Source organism: Schistocerca gregaria, chromosome 7 (genome assembly GCF_023897955.1).
Source record: "Schistocerca gregaria isolate iqSchGreg1 chromosome 7, iqSchGreg1.2, whole genome shotgun sequence".
NCBI classification, from domain to species: Eukaryota; Metazoa; Arthropoda; class Insecta; order Orthoptera; family Acrididae; genus Schistocerca; species Schistocerca gregaria.
The window spans coordinates 328,441,136-328,459,720 of NC_064926.1; the positions used below are offsets into that span (position 1 = coordinate 328,441,136).

General features: G+C 38.5%; 1 protein-coding gene across 4 annotated transcripts in view; it reads left to right on the forward strand.

Annotated features, from left to right (window-relative positions):
- LOC126281172 (unconventional myosin-IXAa-like) overlaps positions 1-18,585 on the forward strand; it is a 312,562-nt gene that overhangs the window by 159,729 nt on the left and 134,248 nt on the right. For all 4 annotated transcript variants that reach the window (XM_049979854.1, XM_049979856.1, XM_049979857.1 and 1 more), the window contains one exon: positions 1,567-1,792. In XM_049979854.1, coding sequence (XP_049835811.1) covers positions 1,567-1,792 — 226 coding nt within the window. The remainder of the gene's footprint in view (positions 1-1,566; positions 1,793-18,585) is intronic.

Below are 18,585 nucleotides of genomic sequence, written 5' to 3' on the forward strand. Positions count from 1 at the left end.
CGCTCGTGAATACAATTTTCATCATGCCAAGGATGTTTGGCTTTGCATTGAATGGAGTCTCAGAAACTTTATAAAATTTCAGTTATACAAAACTAGGGGTGTGTGTATCTCAATCTTCACTGTTGGACTTACGAAGATCAATATATTGTAAACGGGCAATGCTGCTGACTCCCTCATCTGTTATTTTCCATTTCACCTGTCCAATCAGGCTTTAATTTTTCCTCTCCAGTTACATAGCTGCAGTGCAACTGTACACGGACTAGAATCATTAGATGCTTCTGGTAATAGATAGGGAACATTGACCATTACTGGCATTACTTACAATTTTTATTTGTTGGTGTGTGAACACAGTGTTTCACGAGTGTGTCTCCATCTGGTGCACGTTGCTTAGTGCTGCTTCACACTCGGTATTTTTCTCAGGTAAAAAAGTGTGTCAGTTTATTTGACTGTAGGATTCAAGAAACTTGCTACAGTTTTAGGTTTTTATATCTGAATTCTGGATGTTATTTGCAAGTTGCCAATCTAATGGGTCCCAGGACTAACAAAAATTTGATTTTCCATATTTCGTACAGCCAAAATTATTACAATGTGAAGCATTACATTTAGTAACTGTGTATATCTCTTGAGGCACTGTAAGTCCTGGCTTGCAAATTACACAGTCTCTATTGATCCACTGTTTGAGAATGAAAGCACAGTACCCTTTTGTAAAGGTGGCCAACACACAAGATAAATGGAGATTATGGAACACTCCTCAGTGCATTAGAAGCTATTTTAAATAAGTATTACAGTCGAAGTCCAGTTCCACCAGAAAGAAATAGAGTTTAAAAGATAAACACAGTAAACCAAACTGATATACAGAGAATGCAATTCATTGATTGAGTTATAAATGGCTGATATCAGCTCTGGGGCAGCTTATATGCAGGATTAGTCAAAGGGAACTCCTAGTGACAAGTGCCCTCTGTGTAGTTATTCCATGACAAATGGCACAAATGTGGTCCCAACTGCTTGGTTTGCATAGTTACATCTGGTGATGCCACTGCGATCCCAGAGACAAGTTCATCATGTACAGTGTGTAACATCTCTCTATTTTTAATTGAAGATGGAATACAATCCTGATGGTTGTGACACACCTGAAATGATATAGTAAAATGGTTCTTGTGTACTGTTATTTGAGTAAAGTAACCGAAATTTCTTCTACTTTATTTTGAAATATGACATAAAAGTTTTTTTTATAGTTAAGCAGTGGCACTACATGTAATCATTTCAAGTAGCTTTTTGTCTGTCAGTCCATTTATGCAGCAAATATTTGAACTGCTTTGCTTGTACTTTAAACTTGAATAATTATCTCAGTTTCTTTGGGTTACATTTTGAAGAATAAAAAGCTATCAACAATATTGTGCAATGTGCGCATGTCAGAAGACAGTTTTATTCGTTTCTGACATACAGAGATAACAAATTGTACTGTTTTTCTCATAGTTTTACTTGTTAGTTCAGTATTTTAATTTTTAGTTTAAAATGTTTTTCCCCTCCTTAATTACCTTGAAATGATTGAGGCTGTGGATGCAGTTCACAGGCTGATGTTCGTGATTTTCTCTACACTTTAAATCTGAATCGTGATAATTACCAACTTGGCATAAGCAAGATCTTCCTTCGAGAATCTGAAAAGGTCCGATTAGACTACAGACTGCATCAACAGATAGTGGGAAGCATAGTGACCATTCAGAGATGGGCACGATCTGTACTGGAGCGACGACGCTTCTTGCGCGCTCGTGAAGCTGCCATCACTATACAGGTAGGCAGGCAATATATTGTAGTCTTTATTGCGAAATTTGTTTGGAAATGTGACATTCCAGTAGTATTTAGACATTTCATTTGCTTAGATTGTAATGTGCAAATCAATTGTCCTGTGTATCAAATAATATTTTACTTACAGTTCATGATTTCTTTTGTCTCACTTTAAAAAAAGTGAGGATCTATTTACCTTAGTTACCTTTTCAGTGTGTGTGTTTGAGTATCATCTAATTCTTTTTTTTTAACTGTGATAGCAAGGGGAGTGTCAGATGCTCTTTGGCAAACTGAGCACGAAGAATACAATAGGTAAACATTGTATAGGAGTGTAAGAAGAATTTGGTAGAAACAAAGAGTGATTAAATTAATCATAAATGGGAACATTAAAATAACTGTTGAGAATTATAGATTAGTATTACTTAGCAATCTGTAACTCTTTCTTGTGATGGATCTTCTCTAATATTTCTTCTTCATTCTTTTACTCATTGTTTCACTGTAGATATACGTCTCACCATACTATTCTTACTGTCTCACAAATTACCTTTATTAATTCCTGTCACATGTATCAATGAGGGAGATATATATTTCTCAAAAATTGGTAATGGTGTGACTTGTAACTGCCATAAAATGCTGCAGAACAGAACCCTCAGAGCTTCAGTAAATGCATCAAATGGAACAAGACAGATGCTTTTTGCAATCAGTTTCTTTTCTATACCTGAAGAAGTTAGTTTTTTTATGTACTATCTCTCATTAACTTATCTCATGCCCTACAAATCTGAAGACTTGAACCCACATTTGCCTTCATTATACTAGCCTAGCTTCTCTCAATTTTTTTTCCAGTTGTAGAATATCCTCAGTTCATTTAATTTTTTCCTTCCAGACTCATTATAATACTCTTATTTGTAAAATTATAAAGAATTTAGCAACCAGTCATGGAAACATAATTTATTTATCTTTTTGCAAATCAGTCATCATCTGTGCTAAAACGAATACAAGAGACAGGGCATAAGCAACAACTACCTTAACAAACGAAAAAATGACAATAAAACATAGTTACATCAGTTACAACATATACAGATGTCTGAAATTAAAATTCAAAGTCATAACATACCATTTTTCTAACCGATACATACCATAAGTAGAAGTACTGTCCTTGGCAGATTTCTATTACGAAGCGACACATCATAGCTCAAACACTATAACAAGACAACATGAGGTGGCGCCACGTTGCAGTAAGCACCCTCTATGTAAAATACAAAAGTAATGTAAAATATGAAAGTAATGTAAAATACAAGCAATAAGGAATGTACTACATTACAACAGATTATATAGTGATGGTAATTGATAATACCAATTTAAATAATTACAAGAAGTGAAAATGTCTGAAAATTGTTTATCAGATTATAACAAATTAAATATATACATCAAAACTACGATCGTCAAAATTGTAAGAAGAGAGAAACTCGCTAAAAATATAATTCCGTTCACACAAATTTAGGAATGAAACTTATTTGTCATAATGACAAAACCAAGTAGTGGTATCAGTGGCTATCTGTCTTTCTACATACGAACTACAATTGCATCAAGAGGCACATGTGTGTTACTTCCGATAGATGACGCTATGTTACTGAATGCACAAATCCAAAGTTGACAGAGTTCAGGTGAAAATTACAGTACAGGATAAACAATCCTATTACTTAAATAATGCGATTAACAAAGTTTTACGCATATGAAGAGACATATATGTGGATAACAACTTTAGATCTACTATGCGAACTATAGCCTCATGAACTAATATACCATGCGCCCTTATATTTCTCATGAGTATGGTGGTAACCAGTGCAAGGATTACCATATTACTGTCAACCGCCAGCGATAAAATAGAGCTCAAAAGTCACTCACTACACAACAAGAGCAGCCCGGTCAGAATATGTAAAACCAACTCTAAACATCGAAAAACATTTACCGTGTAATAACCACTTTTTTTGAATAAAAATGGCTTAGTTTAGTGGTTTTTAGATGGTAAATGGTTTTCGATGTTTAGAATTGGTTTTACATATTTTGAGCGTGCTGCTCTTGGATTGTGAGTGGCTTTTGAGCACCTATTTTATTGCCGGTGCTTGGCAGTAATATAGCAATCCTTGCATCCGTTACCAACATACTCATGAGAAATATAAGAGCGCATGGTACATTTGTTCATGAGGCTATAGTTCGCATAGTAGATCTAAAGTCGTTATTCACTTACATGGCTCTTCATATGTGTAACACTTCGTTAATCGCATTATTTAAGTAATACAATTGTTTATCTCGTACTGTAATTTCACCTGAACAGTGTCAACTTTGGATTTGTGCCTCTTGATGCACTTGTAGTTCGTATGTAGAATGGCAGATGGCAATTGATACCACAATTTGGTTTTGTCATTATGACAAATAAGTTTCATTCCTAAATTTGTGTGAATGGAATTATATTTTTAGCGAGTTTATCTCTTCTTACAGTTTTGACAATCGTGGTTTTGACGTATATATTTAATTTATTATTATCTGACAAACAACTTTCAGACTTTTCACTTGTTGTAGTTATTTAAATTGGTATTACCAATTACCATCACTATATAATTTTTTGTATTGTGATATCTTCCATATTGCTTGTATTGTACATTATTTTTGTATTTTACATAGAGGGTACTTATTGTAATGTGGTGCAACCTCATGTAGTCTTATTATAGTGTTTGAGTTATGATGTGTCACTTCGTAATAGAAATCTGCCATCTGTCATTTTTTGTTTGTTTGTTAAAGTAGTAGTTGCTTATGCCCTGTCTCTTGTATTTGTTTTAGCATGGATGATGACCAAAATTGGTCAAAATCGATTTGCAACAAGATAAATAAATCATGTTTCCGTGACTGGTTGCTACATTCTTTATAATTTGATGTTCCACGATCGCTGCAAAGAAGGGAAACCTTATGGAACCCAACATTCAAATTTCTTATTTGTGTTTAGCCCTAATTTTTTTGTCATACCTGTTATGCAGTGATATTACTTTTTCCCCAGTTTTTGTTGTCCACTCAACTAGAGGTCGCAACACATCAGAAAAATGCCAATCTGAATCTGCACCACATCTGCAAAACCCTTATCTATATCCAGATCCACAGCCACAGCAGTTTAAGCTGCCACTGCTCTGATCAAAGGCTTGTTCCTTGACTGAATTTTCATCTGGGAAAGTCAGCATTTGGCTTTGATATGAACTGAGGATTAACATATTTCAGTGACAGCTGTATCAATTTGAAACTAATCTTTTTCATATGAGAGTGTCTCAAAACATATTTATTCCTTATTTATGTAGAAAGGTGATAAGAAGAAATTTTGTACCTGGTTTTTAACATTTTACACGTGTGCGTCATAATTTAGATAATTGTATTTTAATACAAGGTGACCTGCCATATTTTCAATGCAGTTGGCAAATAATAATAAAATACTGTCATGATTAATAAAGCAGATTTTGCAAATTTTTCCCTAAAATATTTTTGCCGCAGTGAGAAATCGAATGCAGTCATTACAGAAGTTGTTATATGTTTCATACTGTTAAATGGTAGTCACATAGTTGATTTATGAATGCATCTGTCACCACATTGCTAAATAACTACAAAATGTTACTTTTCTCACTGTAACAAGCATTGCATCATGCACTTCAAAATATATTTAATACAAACACTGATAGCTTCACTGATCTTATTCTGAATGTTATTTATGGCCTGTGTAAGTAACAAAACAGAAGTTGGACTATGAAATGAAAATTCCAAAGAATAGCTTGTCCAATAACAGCCTAATACTTGCGTTATGCTTTCTGTTTGAAATGACATAAATGAGATCTATTACTGAAGAAGAAACAGATATAAGACAGCTTCTAATAGGGTGGAAAGGGAATGCACATTTGAAAGTGAGCAGAATGGAAAGAAGAGCAAGTCATCGCCTTTAGCCCCACCAGATGTTGACAATGTGTATATCATTCTACAGGTCAGTACAAAATTTGTAGTGGTACTCCATCCACGGGGAAGGGCATATGTAAGTGTAAAGTTCAATGAAGTACCTTACAGCACTCCACACTCCGTTAGAAAAGTTGATGTCTGGTGGTGAAAAAAGAAGTGGGCAGTCAACCAAGGAGCATTGTCAGTAGCTTTGAATGATTAGAGATGCCAGCACAGTGGAACCTTGTGATCTGTCAACTGTATCACACCTTATATGATTGCCAACCACATACTCGTGGTGTCAACCAGAATTTGCTTCTCAGACGACTACACACACACACACACACACACACACACACACACACACACACACACACACACGCTGTAAGTTTGCAGCAATGCATAATCACTATGTGCAGGTCCCTTGGGTGCAGCTAAAAAAGTCGTACCAGAAGGTAAGGATGGCAACAAACCTCCACTTTACATGTATCTTCCAAACATTCTGAGAATCCCCAGAGTCTAATTTTCCGCTAACTTTATGACAGACGGTGGCACTGATTTGTGCAATTGTGTTCATTGGCAACAGGTAACACAATTTTATGAAAAGTGTATGCTAAGAATGATATTGTCCTTTAATTTATAGATACAGAGCAATTATTGTGGATACCTGCTGATAACTCACAGATATCTGCTGTTGTGTGTGTTTTTATCTACAAGATGACAATTACTGGATGTACCTATGTAGGCCTGGCCTCTAACTCTGCCCTTTGTGTTCCACCATTTCTTTCCAACTTCTCATTGTGTGGTCTTGCATAGAATACATTGTACCTTCTCTTACACCATCTGCCACCATTGACAGAGGTGGTGCAATTACAAGACATAGGACTCACATGCAGTAGGATGGCACTTCAAATCCCTGTACAGCCAACTATGTTTTCTGTGGTTTCCTTAAGTCACTTACAGCAAAAGCTGGGATGGTTCCTTTCTAAGAGACATGGTCAATTTCCGTTCCTTATCTGAGCTTGAGCCCTAGCAATAATGATTGTATTGTTGGTGGGACATTTAACTTTAATCTTTCTACTACCTTTCCATCTAGCATGATCAAATTTGTTTTTCTCTGTGTTTTCATGAATCAGTGGTTAAAATAAGCAAACTACCAGACCTGCTAGGTTTACTAAGTACATTTCAAAATGGTTGTCTATTTATTTAGGTTTCTAAAAGCTGCTTTTCTTGGAAAATATTATGATATTGTTTCATAGGGGACTTATACATGTGAAATTGAACATAGCTCAGCAACTGATAAGATACATGCAGAGTGTGATATTTTCTTACTCTTGCAGCTGATCCTTATTGCTGTACAAGGTGTATCGTGGATTGTGCTGTAAGTTTATTGCCAACATTTCTATGTGAAGATTTCATTAATTTTCTCACAGGATTTTTAATCTGATTGAGTGCTGCTAATTTTGCATTATCTTCTGTATGTTACATCCAGAATGTTCTGTGCAAAGTTAACTGTGTGGCATGTCCATCACTGATTTAATGTTTTGATTTTATGTATAACCAAACACCTACCAAGTATGCGTGTTTGTATCAAAACTGGAAATATGTGTAATCTGCTGTATAATCCTATCTACGTTGTTAATGAAGAATTATGTAAGTGTTAACATAACCTGCTGTAGATGTATCATTTGCTGTCAGCCTTCATTTACTGTGAGACTGAGTTCTGTTTCTTAGGGAATACAGTCAGGACATAAACCCTTTTGCAGAACTCCAATGAAAATATAACAAATGTAACAAGATTTTTCAGTGAGTAAGAAATTAACATTACTGTTAAACAATGGAAAATCCTAGATGAAATGTAACAACACGGGAGAAGGATGCTGAGCTGCGATAGGCACAATAAACACACACACACACACACACACACACACACACACACACACACACACACACACACACACACACACTCTCACGCGAGTGCAACTTGCACACACATCTGCAGTGTCAGAGAGCTGAAACTACCCTGCGAGCTGTAGCACCAGTGCATGATGGGAGTGGCAACTGGGTGGGGGTAAGGAGGAGGCTGGGGCGGGGAGGGGGAGGGATAGTATGGTGGGAATGGCGTATAGTGAAGTGTTGCAGTTTGGATGGAGGGTAGGAGAGAAGATGCGGAGGGGGGAGGAGGTAAGTAGCGGAAAGGAGAGAAATAAAAATAAATTAAAAGACTGGGTGTGGTGGTGAAATAACGGCTGTGTAGTGCTGGAATGGGAACAGGGAGGGGGCTGGATGGGTGAGGACAGTGACTAACGAAGGTTGAGACCAGGATGTATTGCAGGGAAAGTTCCCACCTGCAAAATTCAGAAAAGCTGGTGTTGGTTGGAAGGATCCATATATAACATAATTGTTATTTACTCTGTCAATTTTGCTGAGAGGGAGACCTCTTCTTTTGTGTACCTCATGTCACAGGCCAAATCCACTTGATATGTCTCATCAGGTGAATGAAAAAGTGTGCTGCCAAATAATAATTTAAGTGGGGCTACTGATAAACTTTAATAATAAGATGCTCTGGGAAAGGGGTGAGGCTAGTGCTCAGGTGTGACCTAATCAATACTGTGGTCGGCACAGATAAAATGATAATGTGACTAGGACATTCAAAACGAAGTCCATCCTATTACCATAACATGGTGTTTCATGGGACTGCTCTTCGTTTATGCACGAACTTGGTGTGTTATGGTGCAAGTTATCCATGTGTATGCTTGATGTATACCGGTCATCATAAAGAGCTATATGTTTAATTTTTTTGTGCCTGTAATGTTTCCTTTTCACGTGTAATAGTTCTCTCTAATCTATTATTCCAGTGTTGCATCTTTTTAATTGTAAACAGAAATTGGCAGTACATTTTTGGCAGAATCTTTTATAGTAATTTATTTTTTCTTTCAAAAGAAAAAAAAAGTCCTCTGTTGGGAAACGCCTGAGAACTAGACATCAACTTTAAAATTTTCCCGGTGAATTGACTGTTCAAACAAATTCGGGCTTGCAGTCGGTCATCGTTCAATGCTTCGCACAATATTTCAACTGGGTGCCTGCCAGTCATCTTCAGGTGAGCCGTCGCAGACTGGCGAAAACGTCCTCCATTCCGCAGTATATAGCGTACTGTAACTATTCTGTGCATGCATCGAAAACTTGATGGATGAACCACACTGCCCGCCGGCAGTGTCCTCGCTGGTGGAATAGTGGAACTCAGTCGCCCTCTGCATTGCTATTTGCCACGGCCGCCTACGCACTTTGTCGTCTTCGATTTGCGCAAATCGTGGAGATGATGGGATTCCATGCACTGTCCAGCTGGTAGCCGCTGCCACGGTTTAACAGATTTAACCTATCTGGACAGTGCATGGTATCCTATCATCTCCACAATTTGCTAAAATCGAAGACGACAGAGTGCATCAACGGACGTGGCAAATAGCAACGCAGAGGGCGACTGAGTTCCGCTATTCCACAAGGGAGGGTACTGCCGGCGGGCAGCATGGTTCATCTATCAAGTTTTCAACGCATGTGCAGAATAGTTACAGTACGCTATATACTGCGGAACGGATGACATTTTTGCCAGTCTGCGACGTCTCACCTGAAGATGACTGGCAGGGGCCCAGTTGAAATATTGTGCGAAGTATTGAACGACGACCGGTTGCAAGCCAGAAATTTGTTTGAACAAGTAGATACCAACTTTCCTACATCATATGTAAGAATTTTGGTTATCTTGTCAACAGATTTCAGCTATCTTTTGTGACTTAAGAGTATTTACTGTCCAGAATTAATAGTTGAGTTATAATTATTTAAACCATAAATATTCTGTGAACACTGCATGTAGTTCCAGCAGTATGACAAAAACTTAAACTATCCTCTTTGAATAATGCTTTTTATAGTTCCCAATCATCTGTATCACTGATGAGTTGTTAACAACCATTGCTATTTACAGTGAAATGTAAATTAAATGTGTGTACTGGATGGCAGTACTGGACAGTAGGATGGAAGGTTGGGACTCATTGATTGAGTAAAAAATTGCAACAATTTCATATATTTATTTAAAGAACCTTCAGAATTGTAACAGGTCACACTCTTAAAATTTAATTAACAAATAGAAGAAAAGGCATCAACAAGGTTTAAAAATTTTTTTAACTCTGTCTCTTCAGAGTTGAAAAGCAGCTTCACCACTGTGAAAACCATGCTTAAAACGAGAGCTTAATGTCAGTAAAACCAACAGTTGAAACAGAACTAAAGAAGATTAAGTACAGTGATAAATGGCCCAGGCTAAAAACAGTCAGACATTTCCCTTTATAAACATTTTAGATGTTTCCCTGGTTGGATCCCAAATGTCTTGCTCAAACTCAGCTGCTTGTAAACAGTCACCTAGTTCCATTACACATGCAGAGCTACTACATGATATATATAGTTTATACCAGAATTTACCCGTACTCAGATATGCACCTGGAACAATACAATAAGAGGCACAACAACATGTTAACAATATCAATTTAAGTGGATTCACTGCAGCATGTAGCCTGATTACGAATGGCTCGTTTCAATGAGCTAAAACAGCACAATCCCTATGGCTAGGTAAAAGCAGAACATTAGCTTACAGTATGTAACCAAAGAACACTCTTTCATGGCACCTGATAACCATATTTACTTGCGGGTCATGCTGTAGCCTACTGTGTCCACAATGTCAGAAATCATGGTCACAGTTGCACACTCAAGCCTGTGCCGGTTGGTGCATCTTTGCCTATTGATAAGTTTGTGGTTGGTCTATGGGCTGCATGTGACTATCACTGAAACCCGCAGTGATTACTGTAGTAAAGTCTGTGGAGGCTTTGAGTCAGTTCCTTCAGGGAGGAACGACATGATGGAATGTTTCTTTTCATAGTGTGTGGTAGATGGGAGCAGCTTCTGTTCTGTGCTACATATGGGCCGATTCAAGGGACTGTTATATGGCAAACCTTCTGCGTAATTATGTATGGAAGGTACTTTCCTGATCTGAACTGATATCATTCATTGCTTATTGTCAGTGTGTTTTGCCACAAACTCGTGGATGGTATAGTTGTCTTTGCCTTGAGACCCTCTAAGCAAAATTGAACCCTCTCACAAAATGGAACAGATGTTATTGGTGGTTATTAGCCTATCTGGTTAGTGCTTATGTTGTGATACGACAATACAATTCACAGTGTGGTGATGTGGCAGTGGGTTATGGTGCATTTTGCTTATCAAATCATTTGCATCCAACTGTGGAGTGCGGACTATGTCATCGGACCTCATATGGATTTTTCTGTATCTTGCTGGGAAGCAGGAGCTGTATTGTGTACATCTCTGTTTCAGATGAACCTCGGGTATGGTATCTACTTTTTATCTGTATGTACAGTAAACAGAATGGCCTGAATAAGTAAAAGCCATTAGATGAGTGAAAATGTGCCAACCTGTTGAAGAAGATGCAACTTCATGAGCCATTTCATCAATGTTTGCAAGTTACATAAATGTTTGTTTTGTATGTTGATGATACTCTTTATTACGCTTTTAAATTTAGTAATGCATGACTTTGATTGTAGTTTTGGATTTTAGTAATGCTATTGTTGGTTTCATATTCTTGTAATGCTATTGTTGGCATAAAGTGAAAATTTTCAAATAAGACTGCAGGGGCAGCTCTTATAAAATAATAATATAGAGAGGTGTGGATGTAGAATGTCTGGGGGCACATGAAAGGTTCACACTAAAATCTGTATTTGCATAATTATGAGCTGCACTAGTTTTGGAGCCATGTATGTCCTGTTAGTGTTACGGGTTGTTGCCACTGTGAAATGTGGGATAACTTATATGTCTGTGTTACAGGACCCATGTGGTGTTGCTTTCAAATGTAAGTAGAGTTGAAGCAACATGAACTTTGTCTTTTTGCAATGGTTTATTGCTTATAAACGGTTGCTACCCCGGAACTGAATGGAGTTATCTTTTTTTATGAAGATTTTGTTATGATGAGTTTGGTAACATATTTATTAAATTTAAGATCAGTGTTTTTACAATCGTCACTCTGTACTCATTTTTTAATTTTTAATTTGAATAGTTGATGTCCCATGGCACAAATGGTAGCAAAGTGTGGTTATGATCCATGGACGAAGGGTTGTGGGCCCAACACGCTTCCACAGCGCAACTCTGCTTTACCTTATCTACATAACTGGAGATCTTTCTGTTATTCCCTGCTCATGACCATATGTAGTTAAATCTTGCAAAATTCTTCATGGTAGTGTTCCCTTGCATAAGGTTATTCTTCATTGTGTCAAGGTATGCCTCCTTGTACTGCTTCCTGATTATATTGCTTGCTAATGTCTCATGCTCTACCTACTAACAGCCACAACTTTTGTTGTGGTGATAACCGAATTGCTTCAATTTGATCCTCAATCTGTACTAACAAAACCAGCAGATGGCTTATGTCTGCTACCGTGTCACATGATATTACCTCTTAACCTGTTCAGAGCTGCATTGAAGGGTTAGATAATTTATCATACATGCTTATTTTGGGTTTCACTCCATATTCTTATATTTGCTGCCTTCCTATTTCCATGGTGGCACTTGCTCCATCCGCTAATGCCGACATATTAGTCCATTCCCGCAATTAAGCAATGTGCTTTTGAAATGCCTCTCTCTGTTCAGAAGGTAATGTCAACAAATCCTCTATTCTCTGTGAATAATCCACTACTTTAGCTTGCAGATTACTAACTTGTGAGGATGTTAGTCTGGAATCAGTGAACAACGCCCTTGCCTGATTAACTTCTGTGGGCGCAACATTAACAGCAGTGGCATCCAAACTCACCTGTTCTACGCCCTTCGAGATGACAGCAGTTGGTAGTTCCATATTTTGGCACGATTTTCGCTGTTACTCACTGACATTTCCTTGTGTCTGGACACATTATCTTCGTAGCACGTGTATTAGCTCCTCTTTTCCCAGACAAGTGATGTTATTCTGCAACACCATAAAATTAAAGTTAGCAAGTAAGTAATAAAGTACAGTTAATCAGGAAACTAAGAGTATTGTCACTCTGCACTGTTTTGGCATATGTTGTGGCCTGCTATCATTTGTGTTGTGGAACTTCAACTGCTCAAATTAAACTCAGAAAAATGAGTACAGAGTGACATATATTGAAACACTAATGTTACATTTAACTACCAAACTCATCTTCATAGAAAAGGTAACACCATTTAGTTCCAGGGCAGGAACAGTTTATGAGCAGTAAACCATCACAGAAAGACAAAGTTCATGGTGCTTCCACTCTACTTAACGTATTTAATCGAATCTAAGCCGCACTCGAATTTAAGCCGCACCTAAAAAAATGAGGCTTGAAAAAAAGAAAAAAAAAATTCCGAATCTAAGCCGCACCTGAAATTTGAGACTCGAAATTCAAGGGGAGAGAAGAGTTTTAGGCAGCATTTCCAAATCGAAACAAAGTTGGTCCATTGTAATATGAGACACAATTTAGGTTGCATGAATGACGATACAGCTACAGTAGTTCGGTTCGAGTCATAAGCTTAGCAGTTAAGCTTCACCAGGTAGCAATTGCTAGGCGTCAGGCGCTCCGTCCGTATTTATACGGGTACCCTTCCTTTTTCATGTGCTGCGTCTGGTTTGAATCGATTGCATATTTTGCTTTGATCTGATAAGTGCCGTTTTCCTTTTTATAGATGTTTACGTCACTCTAATCTGAAAATGCATTAATGGGTGTGTCATGCATTGTTTGTCGCATTCTGATAGTGCGTGTTTATGGCCTGTCGCCGCCCGCGGCATGGCTTGCTTTTATGCGCGCTACCGCTTACAATTAAAAAAGAAAAAAAAAAAGAGATAGAGGAATCGTCTCATTAGCAAAACAATGGCGAGAGACTGCTATTTGTTGTTACTTACACTGCTGCTTTCTTTGATAATGATCAACAAGAACCAAATAATAGACTGCGTATGATAGAACATGTTCTGAACGAGAGTAAGGCGAAAATTTTTCTCCGTTTGAAAATCTTTGCGGCCGCTTCTTTAGTACATCAAATTCTGCACAGAAATTAGAGTCGTCTTAGATTTAAAAATCTAGTCACTTGACGTGCTTCATTTCTGACTGTATCACTATTAGGCATAAGAATAATACGAATATAAACATGACATGATACATATATTCTTCCGCGTTTGCCATTAGGCAGACAGGATTTAAATAAAATAGCAGCAAACACGAAAGAATACATGGCAAAATGTTTATATTCAGATTATTCTTATGGTGAAGAGAATACTGTATGTGATTCACATTTCATCAGGTTCCTATTAGCAACCATCTCTTCTCACAGGTAGGAAAAAATTCAGAACGTAGAGTTGGCCATATTGACAAACATCCCAAACAGTCTTGCAAGTAGGATTTTCGTAGTACATTGAAATTCTGCTACATTCGAAGATGAACAATACGGAATTTGTATTTACTTCGTTGGATAATGTATGAAAATGCAATGGTCGAAACTCTGGGCGGAGAAAAAAAATAGCTCGTCTTCCACTTTTTTATTAGTTTATTTACTGACACAGAGGCTTTGGCACCAGTATTTATCTTTGTGCCTGCAAAGCATGCCTGTGTAGCGCTACATATATTCGGCGGCAGAAGTTAGTTGTGGCGGCACCTACCAACATTTTTCAGAACTGCCGCGTGTTTTGCACTCAATTCTAAGCCGCAGGTAGTTTTTTGGATTACAAAAATCGGAAAAAAAGTGCGGCTTAGATTTGAGTAAATACGGTACATTTGAAAGCAACACCACATGGGTTCCCTAACTCAAAAATATGAATTATCCTACATTTAATAGTGAAAGAAACCCTGTAGTACTGACAGGACATATATTGCTCCAAAATGGGTGCAGCTTAGAATTACTCAAACAAAGATTTTAGTGTGAACCTTTCATGTACTCCCTGTCATTCTATACTCACACATCTCTATATTATAATTTTCTAGAGAGGCCCCCCCCCCCCCCCCCCCATAGTTTTAGGAGACAATTTTCACTATCGCCAAAATAGCATAACTAAAATCCAAAACTACAATCTAAGTCATTCATTACTAAATTTTAAAGGACATTAGTATACAACATAAGGGTCATTGAGGTACAAAACCAACATTTATGTAACTTGAGAACTTTGGTGAAATGGCTCATGAAGTTGCAGCTTCTGACACCAGCATGACATATTTCCACTCATCTAACAGGCATTACTCGTTAGGGCGTTTCTGTTTACTGTCCATACAGATAAAAGGTAGTTACTATACCTAAGGTTCATCTGAAACAGAGACCCCATACGATACAGCTCCTGCTGCCCAGCAAGATACGGAAATACGTACGAGGGGTCCAATGACATGGTTAGCACCCCACAGGTGGATGAAAATGATTTAATACCAAAAATGCACTATATCAGAGTCCCACATCACCATATTGTGAATTTTATACTCATACCACAGCATAAGCACTAACCCTATACACAAATAAAACACCAATAATGTATGTTCCGTTTTGTGAGATCTATATTGCTTGGAGGGTCCCAAACCAAAGACCAACCATGTCGTCCATAAGTTTTTGGCAAAACATAGTGACAACAAGCAATAAATGATATCAGTTCAGAGCAGAAGATTCCTTTCCATACGAAATTACTCAGAAGACCTGTCACATAACAGTCTTTTGATTCAGTCCATCCATACTACAGAACAGGAAGCTGCTCCCATCTACCACGTTCCCTGTAAAGAAACATACCATCATGTCCATGATATACATGCCCTGTTTGTCTCTGAAGGCAGTTCAGTCTCCACAGACTTTACCACAATAATCACTGCAAGTTTCAACATCAGTTGCAGAGCACCGACTGCTATAGCCTCACGTGTTCCACAGATGTTCGGTTGCATATTGCCCCTATACAACCCACACTTCCTTGTTGTCGCTCCACAGTCCCCCATGTAAACACCATTCTCAATGTGCAGCCATCCTCCCAACATTGCACAACGCACAGCCCATCAACCGCAGCAAACCTATCGATAGGCAAAGAGGTGCCAACCGGCACAACTCCAGCAAGTCACATTTCTGAATACCAAGTGTTTGCTATGCCTGATGGCTCACTAGACTGCCTCTCCTGTTGCCCGTAACTTTTGGCTTGCCATGAACTTCATTCTCCTCACCATTTGGGTCACAATATCACTCAGTCTTCGGAAGGACCACATCCCATCTCTGACCAGCAACACACAGGCCCGGAATGGTACCAAATTCCTTGTATAAGGTAAAAATAGGACCACACTTGGTGTGATTGGGTGCTACAGTAAACCATAACAGCCATAAGAGTTCAGATGAGTCAGAATGGCTGATCTCCATGAAATGAGTTTGTTATTCCATGACATTGCGGCTCATATTGAGTGTGCTGCTACAACAGTGATGATTATGTGGAGCCAGTGGATAGGAGACATATAGTACACAACGATGACGGGTACTGGACCACATGACACGAGAACTGTGCAGGATGACCAATAACTTGTCCGCATGGCCATAACTGACAGAATAGCTTCGTCCACAATGTTGGCTTGGTATTGGAGCATTGAACAGATGTGGATGTTACCGCGTTAAGCTTTAACACTATCTACTGAGGGCCCATCTGGTAGCACACATGTTGTTACAAAGGCTTGCATTGACCCGAAACTGATGAAGCTTCAGACTGCCATAGGTATGTGGTGTACATTGTCTCTGGTGCGTTGAGTGGCAAAATCTTGTGTTTTTGGATGAGCCCCAATTCATATTGCCCTTCAGTAATGGCTGTGTACTTATTATGTGCTACTGTGGTGAATGCAATCAGGCACAGGCAGACTGCATATTTACAGCAAGCTGAAGAGCAACCGCTACATTGGGGAAGTTTTAGAACACGAGACGTTGCTCCTATTGCAGGAAGCTCCACATGCCATGTACCAGCAGGACAATACCCATCTACATCTAGCAAGGAGTGTGCAAGCCTTCTTCAAAGAATGGCATGTACCACAGCTTCTCTTGCTTGCATGTTTGCCTGACATGCTCATTGAATGTGTTTGGGGTGGGGTCAGTCTGCAACTATTTTGTTCTGGTCCTCGTGCAAGCATGGTCGATGCTTAGTGAATGTGTCTGCAGACCATGTGGCATTATGTTCTCTAGCAGATTATCCAAGCCCTGTTTGATTCAATGTTACAATGGCCAGAGGCTGCAATTGGAGCATTTTTTTGCTTTCATTCAGAGTGCATGGGCAGTTCTGTAATTCTAATAATTTTAGTAGTGACCTAATTTTCCTTTGTTTAATCATTTTTGTATTATGATTTCCCTAATGTATGGGATAAATTTCATTGTTACTACATTTTTCCTCCCAGCTGGTGAAATTCTGACAAATGGTAGTGTAGCTTACTGAAGTGTAGTGTCTTGGGTGCCTTGACAGTACATATAGCTGTACTGTAGATTCAACCACAATGGAAGGGTATCTTGGAGAGGCTTGGATGCTGAAGAGGGGCAGCAGCCTTTTCAGTAACTGCTTGTTTGTTGGACTTATCAGGTCATATGAGATTAGCCAGTGTGACCTTGCTGTGGTGGTACTGCAAATTCCTGAAAGTAAGGGGAAACTGCAGCCATTACTTTTTTTTTCTGAGGGCATATAGTTCTACTCTATGGCTTAATGATGATTAAATCCTCTTGTGTAAAATATTCTGTAGCTATAATAGTCCCATTCATATCCCCGGGCAGGGACTACTCGGGAGGATGTCATCAGAAGAAACAAAACTTGCATTCTAATGACGATGTAAATAAAACAGAAAGAAACTTCCACATGGGAAAAATATATTAAAAACAAAGATTCCAAGACTTACCAAGCGGGAAAGCGCCGGCAGACAGGCACATGAACAAAACACACAAACACACAAATATGTCTGCTTGTTTCTGTGTATGTGCGGATGGATATGTGTGTGTGTGTGTGTGCGAGTGTACACCTGTCCTTTTTTTCCCCTAAGGGAAGTCTTTCTGCTCCCGGGATTGGAATGACTCCTTACCCTCTCCCTTAAAACCCACATCCTTTCATTTTTCCCTCTCCTTCCCTCTTTCCTGACGAAGCAACTGCCAGTTGCGAAAGCTCGTAATTCTGTGTGTGTGTTTGTGTGTTTTGTTCATGTGCCTGTCTGCCGGCGCTTTCCCGCTTGGTAAGTCTTGGAATCTTTGTTTTTAATATAAAACTTGCATTCTGTTAGTTGTGTGGAATGTGAAATTTTGTAATTGAATAGGTAGATAAGAGGATTTAAAAAGGGAAATGGCTTGGTTCTAGTTAGATATTGTGGAGATTAGTGAAATAGAAAGGCAGGTAGAAGAGAACATACAGTCAGGTCCGTACAGTAATATCAACAAAAAATGACCTAGATGTAACACAGGAGTAGGTGTAAAACTGCATAAGACAATAGAAATGTAGGTAGGCTACTATGAACAGTGTAGTGAATGCATTATCATAGAAAAGATAAACGTGAAGGTATCAACTATCAAAGTAGTACAACATTATATGCCAACTAACTCCACAGATGGTGAAGAGATTGAAAGAACATATGATTGGATAAAGGCAATTATTTGTCACTGGAATTTGTGTGTGTGTGTGTGTGTGTGTGTGTGTGTGTGTGTGTGTGAGAGAGAGAGAGAGAGAGGGGGGGGGGGGAGGGGGGGGAGGAAAAATAGCAAGACAAGCTGGACTGGGAGAAAGGAATGAAAAAGGAAGCTTCCTTGTAGCATTTTGCACCCAGCATAATTTAATCATTTCTAACA